The sequence below is a fragment of the Ipomoea nil genome, unplaced genomic scaffold, assembly GCF_001879475.1.
Source record: "Ipomoea nil cultivar Tokyo-kokei standard unplaced genomic scaffold, Asagao_1.1 scaffold0298, whole genome shotgun sequence".
Lineage (NCBI taxonomy): Eukaryota > Viridiplantae > Streptophyta > Magnoliopsida > Solanales > Convolvulaceae > Ipomoea > Ipomoea nil.
In genome coordinates this window covers 187,343-204,882 of record NW_017616726.1, presented here as the reverse complement: position 1 = coordinate 204,882, position 17,540 = coordinate 187,343, and the positions used below count along the sequence as shown (strand labels likewise).

The following is a 17,540-nucleotide window of genomic DNA, read 5'->3' as shown; positions in this document are numbered from 1 at the left end:
CACGAGAATCTCCCTTTTCAAGGCAGAGCCGTAAACCCTCCCTTAGGCCCCACAACTCCGCCATGAACTATTGGTCCTTCCTATTTTCGTTGTGAACCCCCAAACCAACTCCCCGGATTCATCTCGCACAAGGCCACCTGCCGAAGCCATCCCTGTATTTTGTTTGATAGCTCCATCCGTGTTCAGTTTTCGCCAGCCGTGACGAGGGGGACGCCATTGGACCAATGTAGAGGACGTCGTGTCTGTGTTGATCGGCGTTAGAGCCTCCCTCTTCTCCTTAAGCTGGGCAGCCACCCAAGAGACACATGCCGGAGGAGTCATTTTCTTCTTATTGAAAACCCATTCATTCCTGCTCTTCCATCTCATCCAAAGGGTAAGCACGAACGTTTCCCGCCAGCTCTTGGTGGTAAGCCTGGAAAAATTGGCCTTGATCCATTCTCCAACAGTCCAATGGATCGGGAAACCAAAATTTTTTAGGCGTCGCTGTGAAAAACCAAACAGTTTGGGCCGTGTTACACTCCCACAAGAGGTGTCTGAGAGTTTCTTCACCAGATTCGCAGCAAGGACAGTGGCTGGACTCCGCAAGATGCCGCCGTTGTCATTCCACGTTAGTAAGCAGCCTCCCTTTCAGAATTAACCAAAGGAAGGTTTTGATCTTCTCCTCACAGTCCAGCTTCCAAAGCCAGCTTCAATCTTCGTCGGTCTCCTCAGTACCTATAAGACAAAGATAAGCAGACTTCACAGAGAACTTACCTGCATCCCCTTTTGGCCAGCCAATGGAGTCAGGGGTCTGCTTTTCAATCGGTATTGCTATAGCTCGAATGGAATCAACAGCCGTTTCTGGGAGAACCTCTTGTAGCTTTGGATCCAACCCACCAATCATTCCACATGCTAATCGACTGCCCATCTCCAACTTTCCAGTTAGCATTAGTGGCGATCGTGTGCCTCCCTTTGATGATGCTTTTCCAGGCCCATGATCCGTAGGTTGGTAAAGGAGATGATAGAAAGTCACCTTTGTTTAATATATTTATCTTTCATGACTCTTGGCCAGAGCTTGTCAGAGTTAGAGCACATCTTCCAAGCAAGCTTTGCAAGCAGAGCATCATTAAAATGTTTAGCTTTTCGGAGACCGAGGTGCCCATTAATTCGCGGTTGGCAGACTCCATCCCAATTGACCAGTTGAATTTTTTTCTTATCCTTGGAGTCGCCCCACAAGAAATCGCGACAGGTCTTGTCAATCGTGTCACATATGTTCTTAGGGAGGGCCAATGCTTGCATAGTATAGACCGGAATCGTCGCGAGCGCCGATTGGGTAAGAATTCTACGACCCGGTAAACTGAGAGAGTCTCTTTTCCAACCCGAGAGCTTTTTCTTCATTTTATCCAGAATATACCCGAAAGTATGTTTGGTAACCCGTTTATGAAGAACAGGAATGCCCAAATACTTTCCCATATCATCCATCACCGGGATTCCGGCAATCTCCCCGAGCTGGCGCTTAGTCCTGTCATTAGTGTTAGGGGAACAATAGATAAAGGACTTATTAAAATTAATGGACAAACATGACTGCTTAGAGAACTTCTCAACCACTGTAAGAATGATCCGTAGCTGTTGTTCAGAAGCCTCGCCAAAAAGGATAAGGTCATCCGCGAAGAAGAGATGGGAGATGTCGGTGCCCCCTCGAGCCACTTTGAACGGTTTTCAATAGCCCTTCCGAACTTCTTCTTGGATTGCCCACGAGAGAATCTCCATAGCAAGAATGAAAAGATAGGGAGCCAAGGGGTTGCCTTGCCGGACACCTCGACCAACACCGAAAGGAGGTATTTTACCGCCATTCCAATTAATAGAGATGGTGCTCTCTTTGAGTGCAAAGAGGATGAGAGAAATCAACCTCCGAGGAAAGTTCGTGACCGAAAGAACCTCTTCTAGGAAATGCCAATCAAGGCTATCATAAGCCTTATGGATGTCCAGTTTTAAGATCATAAAGCCTTTCTTGCCTTTCTTTTTCTCCATGTTGTGAACCACTTCCTGAGTTAAGATCACATTATCCAGAGTTGACCTATCCGGTAAGAAACTATTTTGGAAAGGTCCAATAATTTCCCGCATGATCGGTCTCAACTGGTTAACAAGGACCTTAGAGATGATTTTGAAGGCCACATTGAGGAGAGTAATGGGTCTAAAGTCCCCCCGCGTTTTCAGACCTATCCTTCTTGGGAATGAGGGTTATATATGCCTCCAGCATCCCAATAGGTACCGTTCCTGAAACAAGACTATGGTTAACGAAATCAGTTACCGAGGTCCCAATGATGTCCCAAAAGTGCTGGTAGAAAGCCGCCTGAATCCCATCAGGTCCTGGGCTACCGAACTACTTTATAACAAAAACAGCTTTCCGGACTTCAAGGGGGCCTGTCTAATAAGGCTCAAAGCCTGTCTATTGCTGATGGAACGGCCAGACTCTAACGGCGAATCCAGAGAGTTAACCGTTTGATTCCTGCCAAAAAGCGTTTCGAAATAATTAGCGATGTGGTCTTTAATAATTTGGGTATTAGAAGTCCACTCACCATTAATCTTAAGCATACGTCTAATAAGGGTGGCCCGATGATAGAAACTAGTGTTCTTGTCGCCATCTCGGATCCACTCTTTTCTAGATTTTTGAAACCAAAAGACTTCTTCTTTGAGAATGGTATTGAGCTCCTTGACCAGATCAACCTCGAGCTTGACTAACCCCCTGTCCGAGCCAAATCTTGGAGACGCTTGGATCCCCACAATTCTGGCTTGAATGGTCTTTTTCCGGTAGAAAATATTCCCAAAGGTTTTGTGATTCCAATCTTTGGATAAAGTAGCCATTTGATTAATAGCGCCTAAAATGTCACACGGGTGAGCATTCCAGGCCTGATGCCAAATGTCCCGATAGTCCTCCCTTAACAGCCACACTTCCTCGAATCTGAAAGGCCTATCCTTTCTAAGAGGTGGGGAAATGTCGGCACTAGAGAACTGAATGGGATGGTGATCGGAGTGGGTGCAAGGCAGGATATGAGCCTTCCCTTCAGGGAACAAGAGTTGAGCTTCCATATTCCATAAGACCCTGTCTAACTTTCTCCGAAGGGTGATCCTGTCTCCGAGTTTCCTATGCCAAGAAAACCTAGGTCCAGAGGAGTCGAGATCCATGAGTCTATAATCATTAATCGCTTCCAAAAATCTGTCCACCGCTCCGGGGATAATGTCCCCATTTCCTCACTGATCCGAATGGCCCATGATGTTATTAAAATCCCCTAACATGATCCAGGGGTCTTGAAAAGAGCTAGAATAGGTCCTGCAATCCTGCCAAAAAATTTCCTTTGCCTTGAGGTTAGGTCTAACGTAAGCAAAAGAGTACCTGACACACTTACCATTTCCCTGCGTGAGAAGAGTATGGATTGTTTGGGAGTTATGTCCCACCACCGAAAGAGAAATCCGGTCTTTGTTCCAAACAAGGAGGAGACTCCCCCGCGAACCCAATAGGGTCCACCATAAAAGATGAACTGAAACCCAACTTCTCAACCATCTTTAATAAGCCATCAGCAGCTTTAGTCTTAGTTTCTAAGAAACAAACACCACACACTTCGGTTGATTTGAGAATCTCCCTTGCATGCCGCCTTGTGCAACCACTCTTAACACCACTGCAATTCCAATACACTAAAATCATTGAGAAACGACGGGGGTGGGGGCGACAGGATTACCGCTCTCCTCCGGTGCGCAATTCAGGTCCATCGGTTGCCCGTTGACCGCATCTGTTTGCCTAAAAACAAACGTGACAAGGCCAGTATTGGCCTCCTTCGAAGTTGACGGATTAGTGGCAGTAACCTGTCGATTAATCCTAGTCAAACTGTTGTTCCTCTTAGTGCCATTTCCCTTCTGTTTGGCCGAATTGCGAGGACCTTCCACTGTTGCTTTCCCAGCTTGATCTTTCTTTTGTCCCTGTAGAACAAAATTAAGATTAACGTTAGCAAGGTCAACTGTGGGTGGGGACTCACCTAGAGACTCCTTCTGTTTTCCTTTCTATCTATAGCGCTCTCCTTTCGATGGATGCATCACTTCCTCCGGCGAAAATTGTTCCCTAGTCTCCCGGAGCACTGAAAATTGATTGGAAGATTGCGCCGGCTTCTTCCCCTTCTGTGTCTGTTTGCTGGTCCCCTTTTTTTTTTTTTTTTCCTGATTTTCCAGTACGTGTTTTTTATTTTTCACGATCATCCATTCCCCATAACGGGGTAGGTTACATTGTTTTTCCACCACTATAGCATCTGCCATTGTCTCACCCTGTTCCTGAGGTGAATCAGCGTTGTTGTCGACCGGTTGCTCAGTAGCCGGAGGTGTCTTTTTGGGGCAGTCGGCTGAACGGTGGCCAGCCTCTCCACAGTCAAAACATATAGTGTGTAATCCTTCGAATTTGACCTGCTGGGTCATATCTTCGACGATAATCATCGACACCAGGGGTTTACGAAGATCGAGCTCGACGGCGGCCCTTGCGAAACGGCCTTTTCCTACCCCCACCGTCGTTCGATCCAGTCTCACTGGTTAGCCGATCTGGTTTAATATCGCCTTGATAGTGTGATCGCGAAAGTACTCGACCGGAAGCCCCGGGAACCGAACCTAGACCGTCATCTTTTCTACGGTGGCTTTCGCCGGATTAAATTTCGGCGACCAACATTGGGGAACTACGTAATGATCGAAAACCTTCCACGGGCCTTCCGTAAGAGCCCTCATGCACTCCTTAGCCACTTCGAAACGAGCGATGAACCAGTTGAAGCCAAGATCGATCAACTCAAACTTTCCTCTCGGATTCCACAACTTGGTCAGCCTGTTCAGAAGTATATTGTAGGTTATTCGTTTGCCCAAGAACTTCAGTGTAAGGGCATTCTTCCATGGTTCTATAAGTTCTTTTCGGATTTCCCTGGAGAACTTCACCACCGGTAGACCCAGGGGGTTGTCGATTTCTCCATCCTCGACATCGGGATCGATCTCGATCTCGTCTTTGAACCACTCGCCATCATCAGACTCAACCATGGGCTCATCTCCGAAACGGGGAGAAGATGAGATTGCATCAGCGAACGAACGCTTCATGGCCTTAAACTTCTTAAAGGTCCTTCTAGCCTCACTATCCAGCGGAGCGCCGGGCGCCGGCGAAGGTACCGCCGGACTTTGCATGCAGAAGGAAACCGCGTGAAGGACGGATCGCGCCAAAACTTTCCAAAATTAGGAGAGAATTGAGAGCGTTTGCATGAATTCCACCAACCAGTATTTTGAGATTGAGGAATATGGGTTAGTTTATATCTGTTTATTGGCTGTTAATAACAAGGTTAATATGGTAATTTCATTTCCCTTTTTTTTTTATCAAATTAATTAGTAATTAAATTTCTTAATTTCTCTCCTTCTCTGCTTCCCTGTCGATGAGGCATTCCTTAATTTCTCTCCTTCTTCTGCTTCCTTATCCATGAGGCATTCCTAGTCGTGAAGAACCAAATTAATTAGTGAAGAACCACTGCCTCATCAACAAGCACTCAACAGCCTTTGCAAACACCTTAATAAAATTAAAACTTGCATCCAATGCACAAACACCTTAATAAAATTAAAATTTACATCCAATGCACAAACATCTCCATATAACCTTAATCCAAAACAAACACATTCAAGTGTCAATTTGTCATACAATATGCATCAAACATGTAATATGCCATAAGAGCCCTAGTACATCAATTAACAGTGTTATACAAAATAAAAGGGACATCCTATATAAAAATATTTCATACTAATGCTTAATCAATTAATATTGTCTAATTTTGTCCTTTTGATGATAGGTAGCTTGGACACCTTTTCTTTATTCCTTGGAACATTGACTTCTTCACAAGCAACCACAAGAGGAGTTTGAACATTGGCATCATCTTCATTCTCAGGCTGAGTATGGACTGCAATAACTTCAGCAATTCCTGCACCAAATCCTCCATCCATAAGTTGTTCATTATCAGCTCCTTCATTCTCATGTCCTTGATTAACTTCTGTAGTTGATGCATGATGATTATGAGGTTGTGGTATCGTTTTGGTTCTTACCCTATTTTGGATTTAGCTATAAACAATAATAAGCAAAATAAAATAAAAGTTAGTTGTGAACTAAAGTAATTAAATTTGTCAATTGAAATTTTAAACTTACCAACTTTTCTCTCACAGTAGGATCTTCTGGACATCTTCTAGAATTATGGCCTGTTTTTTTACATTTACCACAATGCAACTTGATTTGACTCCTACTGACTTTAGTGGGATCTTTTGACTCATTTGACTGCTTGATAGTTTCTACTGCACTTTTTTTCCTTAGCTTTCTTGGCCTACCACACTTTGATGTCTTATACAATGGTGGAAGTGGTGGTTATTTGTCAATGGCCATTCTTCAGGCCCAGACATGGGCTTAATGGATCCTGCATAAGTTTTCAAATAGCTATCTGTGGAGTAGAATAAGCTAACATAATCTACTACTGTTTCCTTGCCATTTTTCATCCAAATTGCACGAATAACATGCTTGCAAGGGATTCCTTTCAGCTGCCATTTCCCATAACTGCATGATTTTTTACACAAATCAACTTCTTGTTGATCCTCCCACTTCCCTCTAACTTCAAATAACTCATAATCACATTGATCACACAAATAACCAGCATCGGCCTTTTCATTAGCTTCAATCTTTGCAACAATTCTAGGACATATTTTAGACTTCCAAGCACTAGCTTTTTTTCTACAGTCAAATAGTCTTACCATTATTTGCTTCCTTAAACCCTCAAGGCATGCAATTTGTGGCTGTTTCCTTGCCTCTAATATCATAGAATTAAAGCATTCAGAAATGTTGTTCACCAAGATATCACACTGTGGAGTTGTGGAAAAATGAGACTTCGACCATTCACTAGGATGTTTATCAGATAACCAGGCAAAAACATCTACATCCAACTCTTTAATATTCCTCATTGCTTGGGTGAAACTGTTTATAGTTGTTGCCCTAGCTGCTGCCCATAAACAATCTTTTATTGCTCTACCTTGGAACCCAGCAACCTTCATGTTGCTGTGCAAGTGTTGCACACAAAATCTGTGATTTGCTAAAGGGAACATAGTCTCAAATGCAGGTATTAATCCTTTCTGCTTGTCAGAAATAAAGGCCACATTATGCTCATATGAAATCTCCAAGTCCTTTTTAACATGTTTTAAAAACCAAATCCAGGATTGTTTTGTTTCCCCTTCAACAATTGCATAAGCCAAAGGAAATATTCCATCATTTGCATCAATCCCAACCGCTGTGAGTAATTGACCTCCAATTTTTGCCTTTAGAAAACAACCATCTACCCTATAATAGGTCTGCAGTATTTGTAACCTTGCTTACAACCCTCCCAACACATGTAAATTCTCAACAATCTCTTTTGTCCTACAATTTCTTTCAAATCACTAAGTTTTACGTCATAAGCAGACTTAGGATTTGTTTTCTCAATTTCTAGACGATAACTCCACAATTTTTTAATTTGATCTTCTTGTTCTTCTTTTAAATCACCCCTTGCAAGTAACATGGCCTTATAGCATTGCCTAGTTGTTAGGATGTATTTGTCATCAGTTTTAACTCTCTTTTGAAACTCTTCAATTGTCCAAGTGCTATTACTTTTTATTTCTCTTTTCCATCTCTTTGCAACCTTAGAAGAAGTGATCAACTTGTTTTCATATTCCCATCCACAACCTTCATGTTTATCATTGTAACATAAAACTCTCCAATTAAAACTATTTTGAAGTTTCCTACAGTTGATTTTCCAAGGGCAGCCTTCACCTTTACAACTTACTGTAACTCTAAGCTTGTCATTCTTTGAAAATTTCAAATCTTTTCCGTTGTTGATAGCATAATTTTTTATAGCTTGCTTAAACTGTTCTTTGGTAGCAAATGTTAACCCTTTGCAAAATATAGGGTTTGTCATTTCAGTTGGTCTAAAAAAGGTTCATTTGCTCTCTTCTTTCTCATCATCACTCACAGGGTTCTCATCTGATAAATTAACTCCATCATCACCTCCATTAGTAACATGCAAACCATTCTTTTCACAAACTACTACTGATCCCACACCTCCATACTCATCTGTTTCATCAACATATTTTTCAAACTCCATATCGTCCCTTATCCCTTCATTCATATCATAATCAGAATCAATAAAGTCTTCCAAAAATTCATCATCACTATCACTTTCTTCTTCATCATCATCTCCAGAATTCCTGTCACTTTCTTCTTCACAACCTACAACCCAAAGTTCTAACTCCCTATGATTAGCTTCCAAACAATGGATACCCAAAGACCATATTTCTAGGGGTGTGCAAACTTCGGATAATTTTCAGTTAACCGACCGAACCGACAAAGTTCGGTTAACCTTTTTCGAACCGAACTTTTTCGGTTCGGTTAGTGGTTAAATGAATTTTAAAACTTCGGTTAACGGTTAATTCGGTTTGAAAGGTCGGCTAACCGAAGTTTTTAATATATATATAAATAATAATATAAATATAAATACTAATTTGAAGTTATGGATGTTTGGAGTTTATAATTGATCTTTTTGTATATTTTGTTATTAATTTATTATGGTATGTATTTTATTTTAATTGGATTTATTATTTTAGGTGTTATTTTTAGAATTTTAAATTTTAGCATTAAAAAGTTCGGTTAATAGGTTAACCGAAAAAAATTTCGGTTCGGTGAATTCGGTAGAGCAAACTTTGGTTCGTTTAACGGTTAAAGGAAATTTTTTTTTGGTTAATTCGATTCGGTGATTGAACACCCCTACATATTTCAGAATCAGAAACCAACTCAGTTAATGTGATTCTTGGTTTTGATCCATTACTTGACTACTTGGCGTTGTCGTTTGCGTTTAAAAGTGTCTAGACATGGTTTCGGGTTCCACGAAAGATCCTGTGACCAAGATATTACAAAAGAGTCAGTGGGGGATAGGTAGGGGTAGGGGAACCTGCCACTTACCCGCTGTCCCTATTGGTGTCGCCGGCAGCGGGCAGGTGACTGCCCGCCGGGCACCCGCTGCCCAGAAGCACGCCACCGGCGGGCAGCCGGCGGATGGTCCACCACCCGCCGGCCACCCGCTGGTATTCCCAGTGTGGGATGGTGGTTTTCCCCGTTTGATGTTTCCCCATCCCATGTGGTGTCCCAACGGACCCCGTTCGTCGTGCCTGAGTCTAGTTTGATGTTCGGGTACTATTCGTAAGATAAAAGAGTCTTGTGTATTGCATGCTAGTGGTATTGGTATCCCGTTGACCTAGGTGAAAGATGTATTACCCCTTAGGCTTATTCCTAGTATGTAATTGACCACACATAAGTTTTATTTATACGTTTTCCCCCTTCCCAATGTGCTAATGTGGGTTGCATGTGCTTGCTATGTGTTATGTGTGCGTGATACCCAAATTTGGTTGCGATCAAATTAGCTATACGGGCAGTTGGATGGGTTGAGAACCATCGGCTGTTAACCAGGCCCGTTGCGATCGGTCAGGTATATAAATATTATATAGGGTTGCGATCCACCGTTTGGTTGCGATCAAACGTTACACATGAGTTGCGGTTCATAATCTGGTTGCGATCAGAAATACACTTTTTGGGCTGCGGTCCACCGTTTGGTTGCGATCAAACGTTATGATGAGCTGCGGTTCATTGGTTGGTTGCGATCAACCGCTTCGTGCTGCGGTACGATGCAGGGTGCTGCGGGGCCGTGTTAGAGCTATATGCGCTGACCCTCATGTATGGGTATGCGATTGGTCCTGTGGCGCCACTTAAGTGTGCTTATGTGTTGAGATAATGATTGAATGATGATGCGAAGGATTTGAAATATTCTTGTGACCTTAGGGAGTGTGCTAGTATCTTGATATGCTTGATTATAACTGTTATATGTGCTTGTCCTTACCTGTTGAGTCTATTCTCGGTTTTAAAGCTAGCGTCTCCTAAGTATATATCTTCCGGCTTCAAAATGGTTTTCCTATATATATATATATATATATATATATATATATATATATATATATATATATATATATATATATATATATATATATATATATATACCTATATTGTATTTTTCAAAAAAAAAAATACCTATATTGTATTTTAACGCGTTGGAGTGGGTTACCAGCATTATTCGCTGAACAGATATATTTGGCTTTCAGGCACAGATGAGTAGCTCCGGAGCGCGCTAGAGGACCCAAGGCTTAGATAGTTAGTTTCCTTTTCGGCCTGCGTGCCATGATGATGTAATGTCATTTTTTTTGAGGATAATTAGATAGTTTAGCCTGTGCATCTAAGTTCTCCAGCTCAGATGTGGCATAGCACCCCAAACACTTCTGTTTAAGTATGTTCTGTTTTGGGATTTAATGATAGTATTACCTTAATTTCATAAGCTTTGAAAGTTTTAAATTTTAGGGGTGTTACAGTCTGCCGTCCGGGAATGAAACTGGATTGAGAGGGGCTAATCAATTTGGGCATTACTTGCCTCAATCTAGAAGCCATGACTTTCGTAATTAATTTGTAGGATGTGTTGTAGAGGCCAATCAGTCTAAGCTGCTTAACTGATTCATGAGATGATACTTTAGGGATCAGAGAGATTATCGTATCACTACTTCCTTCTGGCAACACACTATTGCCGAAGAACTCCATGACATAATCCACCAGATTTTGGCCAAGCACATGCCAAGCATGTTTATAAAATCCCGCATGGTAACCATCCGGTCCGGGTGCTTTAGCCTTCTTCACTTCCTCATAACTAACTGGTCAGTTTAGGCATTGCAGTCAGACTCATTAAGTCTGGGAAAGTTTCCTATGAAATCAACATTCTCTGGACAGGAGGGATCCGCTGTGAATAGAATCTTAAAAAACTGACTAACATGATCAAGTGCCGCTTCTTTGTTGGGGAAGGGATTCCCTTGGTCATCTTTAAGAGTGTTGATTGATGATCTCGATTTATTCACGGCTATAGCAGCATGGTAAAACTTCGTATTACGATCACCTGAAGAAATCCAATCCTCTCCAGACCTTTGAAATCAAAGCATTTCCTCCTGATGCAAAATCAATTCGTACTCATCACAGAGTTTTCTCCCCAATCTGATGAGATCAGACCTATCGTTAGCTGCTAGACCATGTTGAACACCATTCAGCCTTGCAATAACCCGTTTTTTTCGCTGGAAAAGGTTGCCAAAAGTGTCACGATTCCAGGACTCAAACTTTTGTGCTAGTTGTCTCTTGTTAGCCTCAATCCTAGACGCAGGGTCCCAGCCATCTTTCACCATGTTCAAGTAGTCCGGATGGGTAGTTCACATAGCATTGAACCTGAATTTCTTAACATTGTTCCCATTAGTTCTGGCTGTAGTTCTCAGCAGAAGAGGAGTATGGTCAGAACTAATCATTGGCAGGTGAATGATCTCGGTATCTGGGAATCTAGATTTCCATCCAATGTTGCAGAGTGCGCGGTCTAGCCGAGCACCTTTGAAGGAGGAGGACTCAAGTCCCCTACACCAAGTGAGTTTTGCTCCTATGAAATCCAAATCAGTGAGGTCTTCTCTGAAAATCAAATTGCCGAAGTCTGCACAACGAGTAGGGGAAAAAGAGTTATTTTTTGATACTTTATCTTTTTTTAGGACTGCATTGTAGTCCCCCATGCAAAGCCAATACCCGTGAAAATTTATAGAGTCCTGGGAAAGAGTGGCAAAGAGTTCCCTTCTGAGTGAATAGTCTGGGCTACCATAGACAAGTGATAGGAACCAATGCTGCTCATTCAGATGTGAGACCCTGAGCAACATGAACTGGGGATGGGTGAAGTGGATGTCTACCATAGTGGTGTCTTTCCAGAATACCCAAATGCCCCCGGAGAAGCCAAATGCTTCAATCCTAGCCCATTCATCGAAACCGATGGAAAAACAAATTTTATCAGCATGTTCGCCTGACTCCCTTGGTTCAAAGAGACAAAGGATGTCAGGCTTGTGATCTCGGATTAATTGTTTAAGGGTGCGGTGAAACTTTTGTGACGCCACACCTTGGCAATTCCATGAGAGTACTATCATAAAAACAAAGTAGAGAAAAAGAAGCATGCTCAAAAGAGCATGCGAGGATCCCCCTGAGAGCCAAAGTTGGCCTCGCCCTGGTTATCTTCCTCCATCGTGTCCTTCGGTGTATCACAATCAAAGAAATATCCCCCCTCTTCTGGAGGGACGTTCAAGATCGGAGCAGTAGTGCAGTGAGAGGATCCTAGCTCCGGGGGTCTAGGACTGTGATGAACGATGGATCTGATAATGCCACCCTAGAGGAACTGCGGACGAGTACATGTTCTTCTGCAGCAGCTCACGTCATCACGTTTGGTCTTTTTCGGATTGCGTTCAAGGACTTCTTGAACAGTCGGTGGTTGAAAGCCGGTGACCGGACGTTCTTCGAGAGAGAGCATTTCAAGTCATTTTGTTCATTATTATTATTATTATTATTATTATTATTATTATTATTATTATTATTATTATTACTATTATTATTATTATTATTACTATTACTATTATTATTATTACTATTATTATTATTATTATTATTATTATTATTATTATTATTATTATTATGGTGATGGTGATGTTAGCACGTATCTATATATTTAGTATATTCATAACCTTAATTAATTTCTATATACATTTTGTTTGCACGTAATATATGTATTATTCTCATTGTAGACAAAAAAAAGAAGAAGAGATAATAGGATTAAATAATAAAATTTACCTCGTCCGGTCGGGGACACGTCGGCCGCCGTGACTGGTCACCCAACCGTAGCGCATCCAAGAGCCCGCCCAGGGACGCGTCGGCTAGCGGGCTTGCCGCTTTAAGAGTGCTCGACGGCCATTGTGAGGCGCCTCGCATCGTGGCTGAGGGGTCCTTAGGGATCCTCCCTTTGTTAAGTAATGAGCCATCTCTACGTTGTCTGACCTCTAACCCAGGTGGCTGATTTGGAGTATCTTTCACCAGTCCATCACCTTTTTTAGGTTTTAGTTGATCGTTAACCTGAAAAAATAAAGAAAGAACATAAGTTCCCCAAGCACCCTGGCCGCCTGGCTTCTTGATTCGCCCTGATTCGTCTGCAACCCGAGCGGGTTCCTGGCTTATTGCGTTGTTCTCGACTGGTCACGCTGCTTCTAACTGGTTCAGCGGAGCGATACAGTCGGGGTAGGCGTAATCATGACTCTTACGCTAATTCCGCCGATTACGTCTTAAAAACGTGTCTCTTCATAACCATCACCTCAAATGTAACATCAGCGCCCCCGGTCCGTCCGATTTGAGACACGCTTCGCGATCTCCTTGCCCGTTCAACCTTATAAATACCCTTCTTCCTCTTCACATTCTCCTCCTCATGCTTCTCATCCTTACCCTGCCCTTCCACCTTCTCTTCTTCAACATTACGGGATAATGGCCGATTGGCTGACGCCCAATGCTGGCTGCTCGTCGGTCACCTTCCTCACCTATTTTCATCGCCTTAGGGTGGATGCTTCTATTCCAATAGCTTTCCAAGCTTGCACAAGCATGCCAAGTCTCCCCAGGCTAAGTACAGTCACTGCCGCGTCGAGAAGGAAACCCACCAAAAGGATCAACGGCCGCCAGACCGATCTTTTGAGTGCGTACAGGGGAGTTAAGCAGAGGGAAAAGATCCCTCAAGCTGGCGTAGAATCTGATGGGCGCTTCACCAGTGGAGCCAGCACAGTTTCAAAAGAAAGAAAGTTCTTTTCCCCTGTAACTACCTATCGAAGGGACGGTGAACATCCAAGGAGCCGACATTCTGGTATATCTACGGAGCAAATTTAAGCTTGAACTGGACTGTGCCGTGCTCCTTATTACGGTTGAGAGAGCGCCTACACGTCTCCGTCACATCCCCAAACCGAGGTTCGAGCCTGCCACGAGAGCGTTCCAACTGGGCGGGGGTGAACTTTAGAGTAGACTAGTCGTCCGTTTTCTCTTTCTTTTCGCTTCTTTTTTGAATGTAATCTGCCCTTCGGGACTTTTGAATGCGAAACCTGCCCGACGGGCCTTTTGTTCATTAACTGCTTTCCTTTTCTTCTGGCCAGTTTATTTTCTGAGTACAGTTGTTCGCCCGCATGGCACGGACGGGCTTTTAGAGTTGTCACATCCTTCGAGGGGCGAGGCGGGTTGCCTACGAGCCCCCGAGGAACTTCAAAACTCGCTAAGTCACTCCGTGGGCGAGGCTGGCTGCCTACGAGCCCGCGAGGAACTTCTAAACTCGCTAAGTCCCTCAGTGGGCGAGGTTGGCTGTCTACGAGCCCCCGAGGAACTTCCAAACTCGCAAAGTCCCTCAGTGGGCGAGGCTGGGCTGCCTACGAGCCCCCGAGGAACCTCCAACTCGCCAAGTCCCTTAGTGGGCGAGGCTGGCTGCCTACGAGCCCCCGAGGAACTTCCAAACTCGCTAAGTCCCTCAGTGGGCGAGGCTGGCTGCCTACGAGCCCACGAGGAACTTCCAAACTCGCTAAGTCCCTTAGTGGGCGAGGCTAGCTGCCTACGAGACCCCAAGGAACTTCCAAACTCGCTAAGTTCCTCAGTGGGCGAAGCTGGGTGCCTACGAGCCCCCGAGGAACTTCAAAACTCGCTAAGTCCCTCCGTGGGCGAGGCTGGCTGCCTACGAGCCCCCGAGGAACTTCAAAACTCGCTAAGTGTAACACCCCTAAATTTTCAAATATTTAAAACTTGTAAAATAAAGGCAAATATAATATTAAATCCCAAACAGAGCATAAACGAAACATAATAGCCGGGGTGCTATGCCACATCTAAGGTGGAGAACTTAGATGCACATGCTACACTAACTAACCAAATAAAATCCATAAATCCATAATTGAGTTCGAACCAAGGCACGCAGGCCGACTAACTGAATCTAAGACTATCTAGACCAGATTCGGGGGATCCAACTAGCGCATTCCAAGCTACTAGTCTCCACCTGAAAAACATACGGTGTAACAACCGTCAGCGAATAATGATGGTAACTCACTCCAACACGTTAAGTACAATATAGGTAGATACAAGAAATCATTTTGAAACTGGAATACATATATACTTACGGGACTCTAATTTAAATCCAAGATCAAGACTCAAGACACAACAACAGACTCGATAATAAAGAACAATCACAAAGACTAGCATGCGTCCTAAGAACACGATACAAGACATAATAGACAGATAAACATATAAATAGCAAATAGAGACAACAAAGGAATTCAAGACAGTCAATTGGCAAGTAAACATCAAGGCACACAATCCGTCTTCCAACCTTATACCAAGTTCCAACCTTGTAGCTCCCCTTCCGTCCTTATATCAGTTCCAATCTATACCTCCAGGCCACCCTTATATTGCCTCCCTTATTTCTCCGGGCAACTACATGCCCCCACCGAAAAACAACCTTTCAACCACCAACATATCAAGATCTCATCGCAGTTCCATTCGCATGATCCGTACCACTAGTACTAATATCAAAGAGACAACGCATATAGCCTCGACATGACACCGCAACACTTATAACCTGACCCATGCTCAACGGCAAGCTAGTCGAAGGTGGGTTTGTGCCTTTAGCACAGTAACCGCTAGGCCTGTACCTTTAGTACAATGACCGGGCACTCGTTGTGCCAACCGCCAACAATTCATTTTCACCAATCACAATCTCATCATCATCATCATCATCATCATCAGTCACACCGGCCATTGCGCAATGACCACGATACTCATCATCATTCAATCAATCAACACATAATCAATCAATAGCAATCAAGACATAACCACAACGACACGTACTACACATAAATTCCTAGAACGATACTCAAAACCCCAAACAAGACTCATACTTCAAACGGGGTACAACGGGACACGGGGAAACCATAAACGGGGAAAAATATCACGACGCACCAACATATTCCAGCGGGTGGCCGGCGGGCAGACCACCGCCCGCCGGCTGCCCGCTGGAACAATGTTCCCAGGCAGCGGGTACCCGTGCCCCCACCTTCCCCCCACTGATACTTGGGCAACTTTTCGGTCCTGGGATCTCTCGTGGAACCCGAAACCATGTCCAGACACATTTAAACACATAACGATAACACCACAGATTCAATTAACGGGATTAAATCAAGAATCGTACCAAATACATTCTAACACGACTCCTAAACATGTCAAGACTCAACATTAATCATATAACGGTTCAGGAGCATTCGGAACCACAAGAATATCAATAAATCTATATACAAGCCCTAAAGACAAGTCCTAGGCTAGACTCAACACCGATCATGCATAATCCCACCCAAATATACCAAGAACATCACAACAACGAGATTCACAATATAAACCCTAGGGACAAGCTCTAGACATAATTAAAATACAAGATCACACATATAATCAATCACAATATCAAGAACATCAAGATTATCAAATAAACACAATATAAACCCTAGGCAAGGCTCTATCAAGACTCAATCACCGAATTACACATACGATTATCAAATGAGCCAATGAATAAGATATAGCAAGGAAAATTGGTTTTGTAAGACATGGGTTACCTCTTAGCCCTAATCAATATCCTTGGCTACTAAGGTTCTTCTCTAAGATTGCAACCATAAAAAAAGGCTCAAGTTGATGAATTTAAAAAAATCTTTTATGAGGGTCATTTGTACTCCATTAAAAACTTTATTGTTGCTACAAATGACATGAGATACATAATTACGCACCACAAATTCAAGATCTTGTTCATGCATTCTACAAAAGTCTTTCAGTATAACAACAACGACTTTCCAAACATGACATACATGCTGAAAGCTTTTGATCAACTTGGTCCTACCCAAATTAATGCATCCAAACTATTTGGTAATACTAATTCACGTTCCTCATTTCGTTTACCATTTTAAGTATGTAATATATATTTAAGAAAAAATGACACTTTTCCCCCTGAGTTATATACTTATAGCACTTTTCCCCCTCTGAATTATTCAAGTGGCTATTTTTTCTCCCTGAAATGTTAAATGGACATATTTAGCCTTAAAATAAATATTTCATTTATTTTTCTTCTCCAACAAATTATGTCCACGATTCGGTTCAAACCGAACAAACACTATACCAACTAAACTGAAATATTCCAATTACAATTTAGAATCGAAACTTGATATTTAGAGTTTATTAAAATCGCGAACCGGAATGGCCGGTTCATGTTCCAAACTGGAAAAAAATAAAATACATTTATTGTTGAATTTAGACTATTTTAAAAATAGAAATAAAATGTTAAAATAAAGATGATTCAAAATCGCGAACCGGATCCGGAACCGTCGGTTCACGGTTCAGAATCCAGTTTGTTTGATTCATAATTTTAATAAACTGAAATCTAAATATTGTGTTCTAGATCTGAATCATAACCGAAAACTTTCAATTCGATTGCTATAGTGTCCGGTTCAGTTCGAACCGAACCGTAGTCATCCCTACGTATAAACAATAATTTGTTGGAGAAGAAAAA

General features: G+C 42.7%; 3 protein-coding genes across 3 annotated transcripts; all 3 read right to left on the bottom strand.

Annotated features, from left to right (window-relative positions):
* Positions 1-2,367: 2,367 nt before the first annotated feature.
* LOC109157174 lies at positions 2,368-3,165 on the bottom strand. The gene has a single exon (XM_019305101.1). It carries the CDS (start codon positions 3,163-3,165, stop codon positions 2,368-2,370), a length of 798 nt encoding a protein of 265 aa, XP_019160646.1.
* A 2,628-nt stretch (positions 3,166-5,793) lies between these two features.
* On the bottom strand, positions 5,794-7,967 carry LOC109157166. Its single transcript, XM_019305087.1, has 5 exons — positions 7,823-7,967; positions 7,437-7,735; positions 6,358-7,332; positions 6,197-6,231; positions 5,794-6,082 (listed from the first exon to the last, which is right to left on the bottom strand). The coding sequence occupies exons 1-5, from the start codon at positions 7,965-7,967 to the stop codon at positions 5,794-5,796; spliced, it is 1,743 nt and encodes a 580-aa protein (XP_019160632.1).
* Positions 7,968-11,337: 3,370 nt separating this feature from the next.
* On the bottom strand, positions 11,338-13,450 carry LOC109157159. The gene is made up of 3 exons (XM_019305075.1): positions 13,421-13,450; positions 12,973-13,057; positions 11,338-12,077 (listed from the first exon to the last, which is right to left on the bottom strand). Exons 1-3 carry the CDS (start codon positions 13,448-13,450, stop codon positions 11,338-11,340), a joined length of 855 nt encoding a protein of 284 aa, XP_019160620.1.
* Positions 13,451-17,540: the final 4,090 nt, after the last annotated feature.

Coding starts and splice junctions, on each gene's coding strand:
- LOC109157174 (XM_019305101.1), bottom strand. CDS start 3,165: ATGGATCTCGACTCCTCTGGACCTAGGTTTTCTTGGCATAGGAAACTC.
- LOC109157166 (XM_019305087.1), bottom strand. CDS start 7,967: ATGACAAACCCTATATTTTGCAAAGGGTTAACATTTGCTACCAAAGAA. Junction 7,736..7,822: donor AGTTACAGTAAGTTGTAAAG/GTGAAGGCTGCC, acceptor ATAAACATGAAG/GTTGTGGATGGGAATATGAA. Junction 7,333..7,436: donor TTAGTGATTTGAAAGAAATT/GTAGGACAAAAG, acceptor TGTTTTCTAAAG/GCAAAAATTGGAGGTCAATT.
- LOC109157159 (XM_019305075.1), bottom strand. CDS start 13,450: ATGTTGAAGAAGAGAAGGTGGAAGGGCAGG. Junction 13,058..13,420: donor AGAGAAGGTGGAAGGGCAGG/GTAAGGATGAGA, acceptor TTATTTTTTCAG/GTTAACGATCAACTAAAACC. Junction 12,078..12,972: donor TGGGTTAGAGGTCAGACAAC/GTAGAGATGGCT, acceptor TTTTTATGATAG/TACTCTCATGGAATTGCCAA.